The sequence below is a fragment of the Centroberyx affinis genome, unplaced genomic scaffold (assembly GCF_046629955.1).
Source record: "Centroberyx affinis isolate AG114_WGS23_722 - 3 ecotype Tasmania unplaced genomic scaffold, CSIRO-AGI_Caff_v1 ptg004122l_1, whole genome shotgun sequence".
NCBI lineage: Eukaryota > Metazoa > Chordata > Actinopteri > Beryciformes > Berycidae > Centroberyx > Centroberyx affinis.
In genome coordinates this window covers 33,097-51,591 of record NW_027281896.1, presented here as the reverse complement: position 1 = coordinate 51,591, position 18,495 = coordinate 33,097, and the positions used below count along the sequence as shown (strand labels likewise).

Sequence of the window (18,495 nt, the reverse complement as noted above, 5' to 3'; positions counted from 1 at the left end):
GTGTTTGCTTTCCACTTCTCATTCTGTAACATACAGCAGTAAAGTATGATGATGAGCTGGTGTGGCTCGGTTCCCACAGTACATTGAGGGTAAGGAGCTTAGAGCAGAGAGGAAGAGGTCGCACAGTCAGATTTCTCTAGAAAGACACGTGTACGAGAGAGAGAGAGAGAAAGAGAGAGGGAGAGAGAGAGAAAGAGAGAGAGAGAGAGATCTGTCCATTCAGATCTACAGGTCAATTTAACCAGGAAGGAATTATTAGCTTTGTGCCTCCTTACTTAAAGGGCCAGCATAAAGAATTCCCTTTATTCACACATCTTCGCAACCATTGAGTGAATAGATGTTTGAACTAAATGGAAGCTGGATTGGTGCAAACGCCAGTGTGTCAGATTACTAATGCATCACATGTAACCTCAGCGTGGATTTTATTCCGACTCCGACTGAGCGGCTTGGAAAACGAGGAAACCCCGCGCTGCATCCGGTTGCGGGCACCTGCTTCACAGGAGAGTTTGACAGCGTTTACGTAACTCACTGAGTAGAAGAGAAGAGATTAGTAAACGCTGACGGGCAGCAAATGGAGTTGTGGGTTCAATACCATGAATGACATGAGAGGCTAACAAGCGTCAGCCCTAAAATATCCAAATGGATTACTTTAGGGAGATTCTCGGGCCGGGGCACTCAGTTCATTTCAGTAATTGAATGTTTCATTTCATTCACTTGAAATAGTACGTACATCAGTGACAGTGACTCATAATCTCATCCCTGTTTTGAGCGTGATGTAATTCATTTCCCTGTTATTTGAGTCAAATTCACTTTGACAGGGGTTCTACTCAGGCTTATTTGATAAAGCGCAGGGGAGCGGAGTCACAGAGAAGAAAGAGCAGGAGTAATGTTGACAAATCAAATGTCAAATCAAAAACAAATAAGTCTACTTCATCACTGTCTGGCATGTCGTTGCTCAGAGTAGTGATGGGGGGAGAGAGAGAGAGAGAGAGAGGGAGAGAAAGAGAGACAGAGAGAGAGAGAAAGACAGAGAGGGAGAGGGAGAGAGGGAGAGAGAGGGAGAGGGAGAGAGAGAGAGAGGGGGGGTGGGGGGGGATAGTAGGCCAAGCAGGGGTTACATAAACAAGCTTATTGGACAGGAAGCGTACTGGCATTAGTGACGCTTAACCCAGCCCACTCCTTATTCCTTATTATTAACCTGTGTGTGTGTGTGTGTGTGTGGGCATGTGTATGTTTGTGTAAGCGTGTGTGTCAGCAGGATGGAGCCAGGCTGTAGCATGTGTGTCGGTTGTCGGCAGCGTCTGCGATTCGCTGTGCAGTTCATCATGAAGAGTGACTAACCTTACATCACCGTGACACACAGGAAGTGATTCGTCCCGCTGGGCGTCCCGTCCCGTCCGGGTGCTAATCCCCTTTACACCATGATGTCATCTGCAACCAGAACAGGCGCGGGCAGACAGGCCGAGGGTATAAACCCAGAGAGAGATAGAGAGAGAGATAGATAGACAGACAGACAGACAGACAGATAGATAGACAGATAGATAGATAGACAGATAGATAGATAGATAGATAGATAGATAGATAGATAGATAGATAGATAGCAGGCACTCTACTTTCATCTACTATCAAGCTTACTTTCAATGGTCAAAATGTTTCAAAGTTACAACTCCCAAAACAACATAAAAATACAAATGAATGGTTTCATTCGCAAAAAATGTTGATACCTGAAATTCAACAGCCAATATTTGAAAAACACAAATGATTCTGTCCTCAAACAATCTGTTTCATAAGCAAATGTCCTAAGATGACTCCTAATTTCATTACTAAGCCATAATACTTTCCTGCCAGCAGTCAATATTGGAGAGTGGGTGTCATTTTATTTAAATGTTGGATATCTCGTTTTGGTATGTGTATGAATGAAACTGCTCTGTTAAGCTGCCCAGCATGGGACTCAGTGCTCCGTGTATATATCGTTGTGTGTGTGTGTGTGTGTGTGTGTGTGTGCGTTGTGTGTGTGTATGTGTGTGTCAAGGGGATCTGTGAAAACAAAGGAAGTTATGCACTAACGGGAAGTAAAATATCAAGGTTTTACTTTTACTTTTTTATTGCTTTTTTTTCCCCCTCTGTGACCAGAGACAGTTGAGTGGTTCAGTCCCCCTCTGGATCCACATGTGTTCCCCCACTGGTCGAGGATCAGTCTCTCCTGCGTCTCCCCTATACTCCATCTCACCTCTCTACTTTCCCACTGTCTCACTGAAAAATCTGAAAATACTAAGAGTGACCGGACTGCCCATTCTCCTTCTGCTTTTCATTTTGTTGTTTCAAGGGTTCTTTGTGCCATGTGTGCATTTGTGTTTGCATGTTGTCGTTGGATCAGGCAGGATTTAAAACTGGCACAACCCTTTTGCCAGCAGCTCAAAGGGAATTACTTCCCTTCTAGCTCTTTCCATCTCTCTCTGTCTATTCCTCTCTTACCTACGTACACACACACCTGGCGCTGGCCAGGACAGCGGAGCGGACAGGACAGGGCGGTCAGGGTAGAGATATGATGGAGAGAGAAGGATGAGACAGTGGTCGAGGAAAGTTAAACTCACCTCTACTGTTTGTCAATAGTGTATACTGAAAGAACGCATGCATGCATTAAAGGAATAGTTCACCCAAAAATGAAAATGTCATTATCTACTCACCCTCATGTCAGCTGAAATACTGGTACTGAAATACTGGAATTTGTATGTCAATATAACACACAGTGAGCTGGTGCAGCTTCATTTCAGCCTTCTCCAAACCACCTAGAGTGAATGGAGACCGTTTCTTTAGAGTTTCAAAAAGACCATAAAATTACTCCAAACAGCATGATCCAAGGGTTCTGAAGCCAAACGATTGCACAGTGGGTCCAAAAAGTTTAAATTTGGGTGAACTATTCCTTTAAAATAAGCATACAGTTATGTCGTTTTTTCAACACACCCTTGTGTACAGGTGTGTATGGATATGGGTGTTGGTGTGTATAAAAATCCAGTACAGGTGCATGTTTATGAATGCCTTGTGTGTGTGTGTGTGTGTGTGTGTATTTACAGAGTGTTGGAGTGCCAAGGACTTCCAATCGTCAATGGCCAATGTGATCCCTACGCTGCTGTCTCCCTCCTAGGACCTTCCAGGTGAGAGCACACACACACACACACACACACACACACACACAAAACACAGACACACACACTCCATACTTTTGCTGGGGTGCAAAGGACATAATTACATTAATCTATCAGTCACCATCCGTAGCGTTTGCTTGACGTCTTCTTCTTCTTGGTTTCTACCTTTCTGCCTCCCTCAGGTCGGAAGCGAAGAAGACTAAGGTGAAGAGGAAAACCAACAATCCCCAGTTTGACGAGGTTTTCTACTTTGAGGTAAGAGGCTTCTGTATGTGAAATGCTTTAAAGATGAACCTGTTTGTCTGTGGGTGTACCGATGTCCGTTCATGCTCAGGATGCTGCTGGCATCAGTTTAAGTTTTTATGTTGTATTACATTGTGTAAATGTATTGGCTTTTTTCTTAGAGTTAAAACACTAATATGTACTAATGAAACCACACTATTAACAAAAAAATGTACCAGTTGCAACCAAAAGTTTCTCTAAAAAGCCTTTTTCACTGGTTCTTTCTGAAACCAATCGGTTCCACAACCGACCTTTTTCATGTGGTTCTTGAAATCATAAGTGATTCCTCAGGTCTATTCAGGCAATAATGGGGCATCCAAAAAAACCTTTACAACTGTTGAGATTTATGTAATAAAACTTTAGAAATAAATGCTACTACAGTCAAGCACCTACAACCAATCTATAATTCATTTTATTTCTTCACTCACAAACAGTTCACATAACCTCACAATTCTAATCAAAGAAATTCTAATCAAATTTATATTTACATTTAAATTAAATTTATAATTGAAATTATTATTCAAGACACTATTAATATTAAAATCCACCAGAAAAGTACAGCTAATGAGATAGTGATGTCAGGCTTTACAGATTTTACAGTCTTACAAGGTTATTAATGGAAATCCATCAAAGAGTTATCCATAACACAACTAATATGTAATTTGATTGATCATTTTGACACTATATACAGCCAACCAGCAAGTAGGTCGTTACATATAAGTCGACTAAACGGCAGTACATCCCAAAATACCACACGCCAAGCCACTCTCTGAGCAGCTATTAGAATGAAAAATTCCAGGTTTCAGAATTTGTATGTGTGTGTTTATGTATGTATGCATGTAAATATGCACCGCACACACGCACACATATTTGTTCACAAACACAGTGATGGTAAGAGTACTAGAATGTCCTACTCAAGTAGAAGTACTGTTTGCTGACTCTTTGCTGATATTTTACTTATGTAGAAGTAAAAGTGCTAGTGTACAAATCTACTGTACTTAAGTAAAAGTAAAAAAAATAGCTCATTTAAAATGTACTTGGAGTAAAAGTTACTGGGTTACTTTTTAGAAAAGAGAATGTTGTTAGAAGTTTGGAAATTACAAAATAAAGTGCACAAACAAGTAAAGCCAGATTACTCTTCTCACTGATGCTTATGGAGAACCACATTCTCTGTACTCTGTAATGGATGTGGTTTAAAATGTGGCTAGGTGCAATACTTCAGCAAAAACATATGCAAGTAAAAGTAAAATTTAAAAAAGTACACAGACATGCTACTCAATTACAGTAACGTGGGTAAACGTAATTAGTTACTTCCACACTTGCACACACACATATACATACATATATACACACACACATGCGTGACACATACAGACACACACACTCTCTCGCACGCTGCCCCTGTTAACCCTCGCTCACCAGCGGCACATTAGGCCGAACATTCTGCTCCTCCCCCCCCTCCTCCCCTCCGCACCGCCAGAAGACAGCAGGACAAGAGTATGATTGATTCAGACAAACCACCAAACAATCTGCCCCATTGATTTCTATCTGACAAGACCCTCTCATTTTCTCCCCCCACCACATAAACAAGACGCTGCATACCCTGTGGTGCCGACTCCCCGCAGCCCCCCTCTGTGTGACACACACATAGATCCTCTTCCACACACGGACAAGCCATCTATCATGCTTCTGTCATGGGGCAGTGGGGATTTCTTTTTTTGTTTTTTGCGAGAAACGGCTCTCATTGTTCTCCACCAAGCCTCGGTGGACCTTGCCACATTGTGGTCTCTGATGGGTCCCCAATTTGGGTCCAAATCAGGAATGGAGTGGAGCCCTGCCAGATAGTGAGCTTTAGAGTGTGATTTGGGTCAAGGTTCAGATTACTGAAACAAAGACACGGTTCCTTTTTTACTGTTCAGTGAGCTGTAAGCGAGCCTCCCATCCATGCTCTGGTATTTTGTGTATAAATGGTAATTTCTTGATGAATCACTTGTATTATTATGATTTTGAAATTAGCAGTTAGAAATGGCTGCAGCTCACTCAGGATGAAGTTTGGACTTAATCCTAAATGTTGTCTGTGTTTCTGTCTGTAGGTGACACGGCCTTTAAGTTACACTAAGCGGCAGTTTGATGTTGAAGAAGAGGATGTTGACAAACTGGCACTGAGGTAAGCTGATGATTCACGGATCCGCTGTCTCTGCCGGTGTGTGTGACTGTAGTTTCAGTCCTGAACTTGGGTTTCATTTTCAACATCTTCCCCATTCTGACCGCCCATTCTGACCCATTCACACGCGGTGTGTGTGTGTGTGTGTGTGTTGTGTTCAGGGTGGACCTGTGGAATGCCAGCAACCTGAAGTTTGGAGATGAGTTCCTGGGAGGCGTGCGGGTTCCTCTCAGGGTCCTGGGCCAGGCGGGGGTCCATGACGCATGGTAAGAGGAACGTCACTGCTTCTGCTTCTCCGTTTGAGGATCTCTCCTCCTATCTGTCTGTCATTTTGCATCTGTTTTTAGAGTTTTTTGACTGCACAAGTACTGTGCTGTACCTGTGCTGGGCCTGGGTAAGGTTTGACACTGTATGGCACAGGATCTTTACCCTTTGCTTTTCCATTTTTATGGGATGCTGTCCAGAATGCACATGAGTAACTATAGCAACAGCAGAGCCATAACAACCAGTGTCAACATCAACAACAGACATGGCTGACCCACTGGAGTCTTTTTTGTATTTTGTCTGGGATTGTATCTTTTTTTTGAAAAAGTAAACGTCGTTTTGTTACTGATTGGCTCCCCTTGGGCCAAATGAGTTTAGTTAAAATCCGATCAGCAGCATCTAAGATTTTGTGTGTGACATGCAATTAACTTCACATTGTAGCACCCCCCTTTGGCCAATCAGTGTAATTTTGAAAATGCCGGAACAGAGCAATGACACGCATCATTACCCAAAGTTTTGTCAAGATCCAATCAGTGTTGTCTGAGACATTGTGTGTGACGGACGGATGGACCGGGGCCAAACCCAAAACACACCAACCACACAAGCTACAGCAGCAACACTATCCAAATGTCCAGCCTCCACCCATAACCCTGAATAGGAATAAAAAAAATAAGCATATTTGTCTCCCTTCGTTTCCCTTTGTTGAGTTCTTATAATTTTACAAAAACTGAAGCAAAAACACTGCCGTAACTCATCTCTTTTCCCTTTATAACTGTGTCTCTTACTCCACCCCCCTTCTTCCTTCTTCAGGTACTTCCTCCAGCCAAGGGAGAATGGAGGGAAGTCAGTGAAGGTAGAAGAGCTCGGCTCCCTGCGTCTGAACATCGTTTACACCGAGGACCATGTGTTCCCCTCCGAGCACTACACCCCCCTCCGAGATCTGCTGTTACACTCTGCTAACGTAGAGGTGTGTGAGTGTGTCACTAGTTTATAGCAGACGACTCCACTGTCTGTGATGACTTCCCTATGTGCTTGCGTATCATATACAGTATTTTGTACATGCTTACTCATGTGTTATGTATGTTGGCATCAAGCAGTTCCTGTGAACTGTAAAGTGCTTGCTAGTGGTTATTCTTTTCACTTTAATGATTAATTAGCACACGTTTGTCCAGACAGCAGCACCCATTTCTGAAAGTGTGTGTGTGTGTGTGTGTGTGTGTATGTACTATATGTTTACCCTCCGTCTTCTCTGTGCAGCCTGTATCGGCGTCCACAGCTCATATTCTGGGGGAGGTGTGTCGAGAGAAGCAGGAGGCGGCCATTCCCCTCGTGCGCCTCTTTCTTCACTATGGCAAGATTGTGCCTTTCCTCAGCGCCATCGCTCACGCCGAAGTCAACCGCACACAGTGAGTGTCTTGTCGCGTCTGTTCCTGCTAGCATCCCTTGTAGTTAATGCCAGGAGCCGTTGGTTGTCAGCCAATACCTTGTTGTGATTGTGTTATACTTTTGAGTGCGGCATCAGTGAGAGATGGTTAGGGTTAGGGTTAGGGTTAGTGATTTGTTGTGATGTTTGCATCCCACGAAGCACTTTTATCACAGCAGAGGAAGATGCAGGTTTGAGATGTTGGATAACTTACAAAGTATTTAAGAAATTACCAAGTCGTTTCTTTAGCAGATAGAAAGCGCTGTCATTAGTATCAGTAATATTTGTGAATATCTTCACCTTGAGCCAACTAAATGTTATATATTTGGGGTTTGGAACTGATGTTTAACTAATAAATTAGCTAAATAAGTAACAGTAACACTATTAATTCGAGTGACAGTAGAAGTATGGCCATCCTGTTGAGTGTGCATGGTGTTGACAACAACACTGTTAGGGCTTTTATTTTGTTAAAATGTATGCAACCACAGTAATATAATTCACTTTGTATATTAAATGACTCCCTGAAGGCATATTGTTTATGTATTACTGTCTATTAGTGCTCACTTGGACATAAACGGTGGTTTTGTTCGTGCTAAAACACACCCTGCCTCCCTCTGTTAGGGATCCTAACACCATTTTCCGGGGGAACTCTCTGACTTCCAAGTGCATTGATGAGACCATGAAGCTGGCAGGGATGCACTACCTGCAAGTCACACTCAAACCAATCATAGATGAGGTATGGTGCTACTCCACTCCCATGTCTCTTTCATTTACTTCTGTCTCTTGGAGTGCCAGTCTCTATCTTTTCATCTCTTTACCACGTTTCTTTCTCTGTGGATATTTTGCAAAATCAGTGCGAAATCAATGATGAATGGATATTTCAATGCTTTTTCTAAATGTTTACAGATCTGCACAGAACACAAACCGTGTGAAATTGACCCGGTCAAGCTCAAAGAGTCAGAAAACCTGGAGACCAATAGGGTAAGAAGTGCGAGTGTGTGTGTTTTTTTGAGTGTGCCTGTGCATGTGTGTGTGTTTGTCATCTGACAAATCTGACCTGCTTCTCATCCTCAGGAAAACCTTCGCCAGTATGTAGACCGTATCTTCAACGTTATCACCACCTCTGGCGTTCGCTGCCCCACCGTCATGTGCGATATCTTCTTCTCTCTAAGAGAATCCGCCGCCACCCGTTTCCAAGGTAACTAACCTCCTGCACGACTTACCAGTATCAGGAAGGAAAGAAAGAAAACGAGCGGATGATAAAGGACAGGAAGCAGAGAATAAAGAACAGGATGTACAAGAGGTCCAAGGATACTTTTCAATTTGTTCAGGAAAAAGGCTTTATGTGTTCTGTCATTTGTGTCAAACCTGAAGCCACTTAAACCTCCAACAAATTAATTGTGGTTATACGTGTTTATGTATTTCCAGTGTCATACTGTGCTGCCTCCTGTAGGCCAACACAGAGAACTGCAGTCACAGGAGTAACAAGCTGTTATGCGAGATTGAAAGATACTGTATATATACAGTAATAATGTCTTAGAGGTACAGGTTTACACTACCAGTCAAAAGTTTGGACACAAACATTTTTATTTATTTTGACTATTTTTCACATTTTAGACATCAAAACTATGAAATAACAAATAACAAATGGAATTATGCAGTGACCAAAAACGTGTTAAACAAATCAAAACTATCATGTATTTTAGATTCTTTAAAGTAGCCACCCTTTGCCTTGATGGAAAGGCAAAGGCTTTGGAAAGAAATTCATACATAGGCATCAACTTCACAATTTATATTTGTCTAAATTTCAAGCATTTAAGCATAAGCCTTTAGATCAAAATGGCTTTAAGATAATGAAAAACATAGTGCATGCAGTCAGGTGTGTCCAAACTTTTGACTGGTATGTGTATGTCATTTAAGCATGTGAAGTGTGTGTGTTAAATATCTGTTGTTGTCGTTGTTTACTCTCCAGTGGACCAAGATGTCCGATACACCGCAGTGAGCAGTTTTATCTTCCTGCGTTTCTTCGCTCCAGCCATTCTCTCCCCGAATCTGTTCCAGCTAAGGCCACACCATCCAGTGAGTTTTATAAAAAAAAAAACCACACACAATATACAGCATACATACATGGGCACACACACACATGCATGCACACACACACACACTTTAAGTCCTTGATAATAATTCAATGTTGTTGAATTTGTTCAATATATTCCACTGAAAATAATGAAGTACTGCTGAAGTGATTCTACTGAAAATAATTAAAAGTTGTTGTTACTTTTGTTCAGTTGGCCTAATCGTGTTAAGGCTATTTATTTCATATTACACTCAAATTCATGCTGATATAGTGGCGTCGAGTGGGATAGTTGATCTTTGTTTTTTTGTTTTTAGGACCCATCCACCTCACGAACCCTCACCCTCATCTCCAAGACCATCCAGACCCTGGGAAGTCTAGCCAAGTCTAAATCTGTGAGTTTCTCAGATCAAAGTATGCTTTGAATATTTTCATACTAGTGCCTTAACTAGCCTTTGTTTGCCTTGCAGTCTTCACAAATTAATTCAAACACAACTTCCTCTTTCTCTTTCTCTCTCTCTCTCTCTCTCTCTCTCTGTCACTCTGTCTCTCTCTGTATCCCTCTCTTTGTCCATTTCAAGGCCAATTTCAAAGAGTCTTACATGGCTGCATTTTATGACTACTTCAATGAGCAGAAATATGCGGACGCTGTGAAGAATGTGAGTGTTCGGTTTCTTTCCTTTTTACAGACATCTTTCCCCATTTGTAGACACTAGATTAAAGATTTCCATTTGTCTTATCAGATGTTTAATGATATATATGGATCAGATAAAAAAGGATGATAAAATGTGTTTTTGATGAGAATAGAGATGTGGTACGAGGCACGAGCACCAGATTAAATATGTTGATATATAACATGCTTTGTTTCCCTCCACAGTTCCTGGACCTGATCTCCTCCTCTGGGAAGTGGGATCAGAAGAGTATTGAGACGCCCATCATGCTGAAGGAGGGGTAAGGAACCAACCCGTTGTAATATTAATATTAAAGCAAAAAAACCCACCCTAAATCAGAATTCACGTCATTCCTATGACCAATCAACCAATCAATATTTGTGAGCATGAACAACTGTCTCTCAACGACATTCCTAGGAAGGCTCAAATATGTGATATCAGACTAACTTTGAAGACTCAGAGAAAGCTAGTTTGAGAATTTACATCCAAATGAGCTTTCATGCAAAGTGTGCCCATATCTTATTAAAACTGTCTGTGGCTGGATCCACAAAGTCAGTTTCCTATTCATTGTTAAGGGAGCAGCTCCAAGATTTGTCTCTAGATGACATTATCAAGACTGTCTTGGTTCCTGTTTCTAGCTTTAGATCATACTTACTGTTTGTCTTAATGTTATGTTGACTAATTAAGGCTGAACTGTCCAAACTCAGAGAAACAGCATAACTTTAAATTTGTAACCTGGTAGTCCGATTAATTTTGTAGGCAGACATCAGAATGTGAACAGGTAGAAATAAATTTGAGGTTGTGAGTTGAGAGTGGCCCTTACTAATGACACATGGGCTGTTGATTCACCCGATTGAATGGTTTTTAATAATATTTGTAATGAGGCTGTAAATGAAAGGAGGGTCTCCAGCTGACAGTAGATTGTACTATCACCTGGCTCATCAGCATCCTCATCCTCTTTTGTTTCTGCCACCGGGCGCAGGAGTGTTAAACTCACTATAAAGAGGGTTGATGGGAAGGGGTCAAAAGGCACGAAGGGCAGGTAAGAGCTGCACTACGTAACGGCTTTGCCCTTGTGACCCCCCCCCCCACTGTGAACACTGTAACCCCTCCCCCCCGAGCCAACCATCCTCTCTCCCACCAACATCATGCACCACTGTAGATGCTGCTGCACTTTACTTTATATCTGGCTTGTTAGTGTGAAACGACTCATGTCAGTAAATTGTAGCAATCTTTCATTAACCTGCCAAGTGACTGTTACACTGTGTGACAATGTGTGATGGATATTTGTCATATTGTATTCACATGGCAAATGGCAGAATGATGTGTAAAATGATTATAACAGTATAAAGTAAAGTGTTACCTTTAGCCTGCTTACCTCAGAGGCGTTGCTAGCGCTAATAGTCCTTTTCCTATCCTCGCCATGCCAGACATGCTTGGTATGACAGTGACAGCAGGGCTTGGTTACTGTACAAACATTTCTGGGATGTCACACCTGCCCGCATCCCGACCCTTGATACCCTTTGTCCAGACTGTGACCATCCTCCACCGTACACATTGGACTTTCCAGCACAGTCCCAGGCATTTTGGTAGATGTGCAACCAGCACGCCCTTGGCTCAGTAGTGTGAAAAGGGTACAAGTCTCCCTCTAGGAAAGACGTAAAATTGGTGTGTTTAAGCCTAGTACCTCGTATTCTGTGTTTCCTCTGGCCCTCAAACTGTGAAAATGTAAAACAAAAACTTCCTGGTGTTTTCCGTCTCTTAACCTTTTGACCTTTGATCTTGTACTGCTGTATCTCCTCTTTGGAGTGAGCTCCAAATTAACTTTGGGAAGTGTTGTACTGCTAATGTTCTTTCATATGTAGAGGAGCAATGAATACAAGGAACTATGAGCATGTAGATGGAATGGTAATATTAGAGTAAATGTCTATATTTTTGGATTGTCCTAGCTGGAATACAATACTGACATGTAGTAGGTTTTATGTCAAATAAGATGTAGAAAGTAATGAATTTATACTCCTGGTACCTTACAGTACTGCACTGTTTTCACTGAAATAAAAAAAAACATGATGTGATACCACATTAGACAGAATAATATGGGGAATTACATTTTGCCATAAAAATATCAATATTGGAATATATTTTAAATATATTTCTGTGCAGCGTTAACTAATCTGTGAAGATCTTTAAGCAGCGTCTCTCTCGCCCAATTCTCTTTTTTAGATTTATGATAAAGAGAGCGCAGGGGAGAAACCGGTTTGGTATGAAGAACTTCAAGAAGAGATGGTTCCGCCTCACCAACCATGAGTTTACCTACCACAAAACGAAAGGTAACGCCAAAGGTTTGTTAGGATCTTCTTACAGTTACGTTGGAGTGTTTCCTTGTCTGTTTACGTCGTTCTCTCTATGTGTGTGTGTGTGTGTGTGTGTGTGTGTGTGTGTTTGTATGAATCAGAGGGAGGGAGAGAAGGAGGGAGGGAAACAGCAAAACGGAAAGAGAGTTGTTTTTTGTCAGTCATTCAGTCTGCACACAGAGTGCTTCCAACACACACGTGTTAGAGATTAAGTTTCTGAGCAGGCAATAAATTTGTGCTGCAACAAAACAAGCTCACCCCGAAACACAATACTCTACTACTAACACACACACACACACACACACACACACACACACACACTCATGTACACACAGTTCGTAAAACAACACAGACTAACATTATCTCCATTACATGCATTGTCTTTTACTTCAGTCTAGTAATCATTTTCCTCATTCCTCCACATTCCTCCACACCTTCCTTGTCTTTTCCCACATCTGATGTATTTCCTTTTCCCTCCAGGTGAGGGCGCTCTGTGCAGCATTCCTATAGAGAACATTCTGGCTGTGGAGAGGCTGGAGGAGGAGTCCTTCAAGATGAAAAATGTAAGAACCTCAAATTAAAAAAAACCCTCTCAAATTCACTTTTGAAATCTTTTGCCCCAACTCCCCCACTACAAGTATTTAGATTCCCACAGAATTCACCTTTACCTGTGATGAAAACCTCCTGCTCACCTTTTGAAATCCACTGCCCCTCTATTCCAGCGGTTCTCTTTTGGCTTGTGACCGCTTATAACGTCTCGATGCCTACTGGCACAATTATATAAAGTATTATTTTTCAGCTTATTTCAATTAACAGAGGAGGCACAGAGGCTGAAAAGTATTAAGTGTTTCACAAGAAAAAAGCAAAAATTAGAGAAAAAATACACTACCAGTCAAAGGTTTGAACACACCTGATTGAATGTACTATGTTTTTCATTATCTTAAAGCCATTTTGATCTAAAGTCTTATGCTTAAATACTTTAAATGTGTACCTTAGACAAATGTAAATAGTGAATTTCATGACTGATGTATGAATTTCTTTCCAAAGCCTTTGCCTTTCCATCAAGGCGGCAAAGGGTGTCTACTTTAAAGAATCTAAACTATAAGATCGTTTTGATTTGTTTAACACTTTTTTGGTCACTGCATAATTCCATTTGTGTTATTTTTACTATTATTCTAAAATGTGAAAAATAGTAAAAATAAAGATAAATGCCTGTGTCCAAACTTTTGACTGGTAGTGTAGATATGGTAATAAATTTGTATAGTAGAATTTATTTTGTTTCTATCCCATAAATAATTCCACGACCCCCCCAAAATCACTGCTCTGGTCAATCTGTGTGTCCTCACCTGCTTTGTCTTCGCCCTCTTTCAGATGTTCCAGGTCATTCAGCCGGAGAGAGCGCTGTACATCCAGGCCAACAACTGTGTCGAGGCACGCGACTGGATCGACATCCTGACCAAAGTCAGCCAGTGCAACCGCAAGCGCCTGAGCACCTACCATCCGTCAGCCTACCTCAACGGCCACTGGCTGTGCTGCAAGATGTCTGCAGACGCCGCCCCGGGCTGCACGCCCTGCACTGGGTGAGGCCAGCTGGGGGAAATCAGCCTAACATTAGATTCTTTAGATTCTATCATTTTGTTTTACTTGGTAGGGCTGGCCAATATATCGATATTATATCGATATCGTGATATGAGACTAGATATCGTCTTAGATTTTGGATATCGTAATATCGTGATATGGCATAAGTGTTAAGCGTCTTTTCCTGGTTTTAAAGGCTGCATTACAGTAAAGTGATGTCATTTTCTGAACTTACCAGACTGTTCTAGCTGTTCTGTTATTTGCCTTTACCCACTTAGTCATTATATCCACATTACTGATGATTATTTATCAAAAATCTCATTGTGTAAATATTTTGTGAAAGCACCAATAGTCATCCCTACGATATTCTTGCAATATCGACATCGAGGTATTTGGTCAAAAATATTGTGATATTTGATTTTGTCCATATCGCCCAGCCCCATTACTTAGTATGTCTTTGTTTATTTTATTGATGCAAACTGCTTTATTATTAGTTTCTTTTGACTGTCTTGTTTAGGTGAGATCCCCCTCACAAGCCTCTAGGGTTTTGTTTTTTTTATCTTTTCTTCATATGTGTTTTCTGTCTTGTAGAATGATTGTTTCACTGTGCAAATAAATAAACTCAAATGCAGATTCTTTACCCTCTGTTCCTGTCCTTTTGGCCTTGTGTTTCCCCTCTCTCATTCTCCTGTATGTGTGTATTTTCAGTGGCCTCCCAGCCAACATCCAGCTGGACGTGGATGGAGACAGAGAGACTGAGAGGATCTATTCCCTGTTCAGCACATACATGACCAAACTGGTCAAGATGCAAGGTCAGACACCGACAGAAGTGTTTGTGTGTGCGTGTTTGTGCGCATCCTGTTTTCCCTGTTTGGCTGTGGAGTGTGGGTTTTGGTCTGTCTCTCACGCTGTCTGTCTGTCTGTCTGATCCTGCAGAGGCCTGTGGCAGTAAGTCTGTGTACGACGGGCCTGAGCAAGAGGAGTACTCCAGCTTCGTCATTGACGACCCCCAGGAGACCTACAAAATCCTGAAGCTGATTGTTTCGGCTGTGCAGACCTTGGAGCAGCAGCACACCAAGTACAAGCGTGACAAGTTCAAGAAGACAAAGATAGGCAGCCAGTACGTGGTTTGTTGTTTATGAATGCATTTAGCTCAGATCTTGAACATTTTCCCCTTCAATGCTGTTGCTGTAGCCTTTGATTTGGACCAACAATTTAGGTGTACATGTTCAATTTTTTGTCCAAAGGCCAGTTGAGTCTGCCATTGTTTCCCACCCTGAGTATGACATAAATCAAATATGGCTGACATGTGAATACAGCAAATTGTGCCATGCTAGAAAAACAATAAACATGGGCAAAAATTCCTTAGCCCATACTAGACCCAGAGTAGACCAGCCAGGACTAGGCAGACCTAGTCTTGTTAAGGAATGCAAGTAATGAACACGTGCAAGACAGGAACACCCATCTGATTTCTTTTCTTTTTTCTTTTTTCCCAGGGAGCATCCGATCGGAGACAAGAGTTTTCAGTGCTATATCCGCCAGCAGTCTGAGAGCTCCACCTACTCCATCTAGCCCCGGCTCTCTATACTGTTTCCATGATGCCCAGAACCAGCATATTTTACTTGACTGCAAAAAACATCCATCTTAAGACGTCTTTGTGTCTAGCATTGACTCTTAAAATCTTATTTTTCTTAAAACAAGTGAAAATAATTGCCAATTGGGTGTGATAATTTCACTTATTTCCAGTGAAACTCAACTTGTTTCAATAATTTTCTTGAATCAAGTTAGGTCAACTTAGTGGAGTGATCCACCTTATTTCAAGATATTGTCAATTTGAATACATTTTGGAAACAGGTGATACCGAATTGGAAACAAGTAATTAGCTCACTTGATTGGCAGATTTGTCCACTTGTTTGAAGGAAGACAAGATTTAAAGACTCAATACCAGACCAAATGAGTTGTATAGATGGACATTTTTTGCAGTGTTCCCAAGGTGCATCACTCCAAATGTTGGAGACACAGACCTCAGATCAGCGAGAGAGAAAGAGGAACAATTGTGGATGGGAGGAGGGATACGAATGAAGAAAGAATCACACCAAGCATCTGTTTGGGTCTCCTTTCTGTGATGTGCTGAGAGAACAAAAAAAGTTTTCACTGGACAGTTTTGACAGTGACCACGCACTTTAATTGCCTCCAGATCTATGGATGAACAAGCCTCGCAGCACACTTTTAAAAAGCTTATTTTATCCGTTTTGATTTTGTATTGGTTTTAATGGTTGTTGAAATGTTCCTTTGTATTTCAAGTCTCACAGACCAAACTCTAGATGGAAAGACTGTATTTCCCGCCGGGTGTTGTCGGCCCCATGCATCTGTTTGAGTTTTTGTCCCCAACCTCCTCAGGAAGGCTGTGAAGGAAGAGGGCACAAGAAGGGATTGTCGGGACCAACCGTAGCCCATAGCAGCTTGATGTTAGCTATCAAAATCACTCCAGTGATAACTGTATCGCTCATTCGCAAATCCCTATCATCCGTGTGCTAACAGACGTATCGGTTCGAGTTTTAGCTTTTGATTCGGAGCCTTGTTCTGTTGTGTTTGGAGTATCATGTGTCCTTGTTTAAATATCACAAAGCAGGAACTATGTGTTAGCTCAGCCGCCCTGCCAGTTCACACAGAAGGACGGTTACTAGCTTTATTTCTGATTAATCCGTATACTAATATTTTAACCAGGCTTCTCAAGTTAGTGAACTGGACCGTGTATTGCTGGTTGTTTCACCCCTCTTGGCTGCCTGATAATGTAGCTGTCCTGCTTTGTGAGTCAGCTCTTTCTTACTTTGGAAAATGCTCCCAGTAGCTTAAAACCCTTTTGTATGCATTCCTCAGAGAAATTGCCTGCTGTGAATCATATTGGTCAGCACCCTCAGAGTCTATTGAAGGTACAAGATTTATTGTTGTTAACCCATTGCGTTGCTCCGTGGTTCTCAATGGCACTCACTCTCACTGGCACTCACCCTCGCCAAATCAGTGCATGTATAGTATAGTCGTGGTCAGCGATGGAAGCCGAAACAATGACTTCCACATGACCAGGTGACGACAAACCATAGATAAACAACTAATTTTGTATTTCCAAAAACAAGTACCTGGGTGTCTATCAGTTATGTAGCCTCATGGGTGTTCCCGTGGTAACAGGATCCCAAACAGTGCCAGTCATCACTTTTCTAGGATTTCTCTTTTCTCTTTTTTGGAAAAAACACACAAAAACAAAAATTATATTCATTGTTTAGATATGTTTTTTTTTATATATATATATCTCAGAACCAATACTGTTTTAAAAACAGATGAGCAGTTATTCCAATGACACATCTTTTTTTTTTTCTCCGTCAAATATGTTGTTCCACGAACTATATGGAGCGTTCTCAACATATAGACGGTGTTTTCTATCTTTGTCTTGTCATACAGGAATCTCTCTGTGTATCTGAACTGAATGAATGAGTTGTGTCCTGAATGAATTGTGTGTGTGTGTGTGTGTGTGTGTGTGTTTGTGAGTGTGTGTTTCTCAGTATGTGCATGAGTGACATAAGTTTGTGTAGGTTTGAAACAAAAACTTTGACGGGTTGTATTGCCAATTGAATTAATCCAGTGTTACAGGAAAGGCAGAGTCTCAATTGTTGTAAAAGAAAAAAACACACACTGCCTATTATACTAAAGACTGTAGTAGGATTGTGGATACACTGTTACAGTGGACCGACCTCTACTCTGCCCTGATACGTTGTGTCTCCCCTTTCCTCTTGTATAGAGTCACCGTTCCATTTGAAGGAACCCTTGTCAATATATTCCAAAACCTTTCATGTATATAACACAGTAGTATCATCGATGAAACATAAAGACAGCAGCGTTGCTTTAACCTCTGAACTTTGGTGAGTGTTTGTTTCCACCAGTTACTAACTCTCCTCAGGGTTTTGAAATGAAGCACTGCATGTTTTGTTGCCAAGACTGAGGGACACATGGGTAAAAAAAACATGAATCACAAAATTATTCTGTTACTCATCCCCTAAATTGGTAATCATATTTATTATCATTTTCAATATGACCTTCCTGGAAATATCTGTTGAGTTGGTAGATTAAAGACAACTCATCTGTCCTGAAACCCACAAATGTGTGACTTATGCAATAATGGCGTTTCAGCATGCAATAATATTAACACCCTCCTCACATAAACCAGTCAAATTTTCACAAAATAATATATCTGCTGACCTTTTGCAGTGAAATTCCTCCTCAGATAAACACACACTTATGAAGGGAGAACAGTGTATTTTGTATAAATATTTTAAAAGTATTAAAATAAGCCTGTTATATGTGTACATAAAACAGTTGGATGAATGGCGAAAATGTGATGTGTTTTTTCCTGAATAACTAAATGAAAACAATATTAATGCAAATGTGGTGTCTGTGTGTTTTGTTAAAGAAGTGGGTCTCACCTCAAGAGCTTCGATTTGTTCTGATTTTCACATTAAGGATTTACAAAGGGATTTGGGTCTTTTT

At 41.2% G+C, this 18,495-nt stretch overlaps 1 protein-coding gene across 4 annotated transcripts in view; it reads left to right on the top strand.

The window, feature by feature from the left end:
• rasa3 (RAS p21 protein activator 3) overlaps positions 1-18,372 on the top strand; it is a 37,033-nt gene extending 18,661 nt beyond the window's left edge. The window contains exons 6-25 of one of the 4 annotated variants that reach the window (XM_071542533.1): positions 3,075-3,155; positions 3,329-3,401; positions 5,522-5,595; positions 5,754-5,858; positions 6,667-6,823; positions 7,114-7,262; positions 7,901-8,015; positions 8,186-8,260; positions 8,354-8,477; positions 9,252-9,358; positions 9,671-9,748; positions 9,935-10,012; positions 10,231-10,304; positions 11,007-11,066; positions 12,248-12,354; positions 12,859-12,941; positions 13,750-13,958; positions 14,665-14,768; positions 14,893-15,076; positions 15,453-18,372. In XM_071542533.1, the coding sequence (XP_071398634.1) occupies positions 3,075-3,155; positions 3,329-3,401; positions 5,522-5,595; positions 5,754-5,858; positions 6,667-6,823; positions 7,114-7,262; positions 7,901-8,015; positions 8,186-8,260; positions 8,354-8,477; positions 9,252-9,358; positions 9,671-9,748; positions 9,935-10,012; positions 10,231-10,304; positions 11,007-11,066; positions 12,248-12,354; positions 12,859-12,941; positions 13,750-13,958; positions 14,665-14,768; positions 14,893-15,076; positions 15,453-15,528 (2,113 nt within the window). In that variant the 3' untranslated portion in view covers positions 15,529-18,372. Of the gene's footprint in view, positions 1-3,074; positions 3,156-3,328; positions 3,402-5,521; positions 5,596-5,753; positions 5,859-6,666; positions 6,824-7,113; positions 7,263-7,900; positions 8,016-8,185; positions 8,261-8,353; positions 8,478-9,251; positions 9,359-9,670; positions 9,749-9,934; positions 10,013-10,230; positions 10,305-11,006; positions 11,067-12,247; positions 12,367-12,858; positions 12,942-13,749; positions 13,959-14,664; positions 14,769-14,892; positions 15,077-15,452 lie in introns of all 4 variants that reach the window. The other 3 variants (XM_071542532.1, XM_071542535.1, XM_071542534.1) reach the window with 3 other exon arrangements.
• Positions 18,373-18,495: the final 123 nt, after the last annotated feature.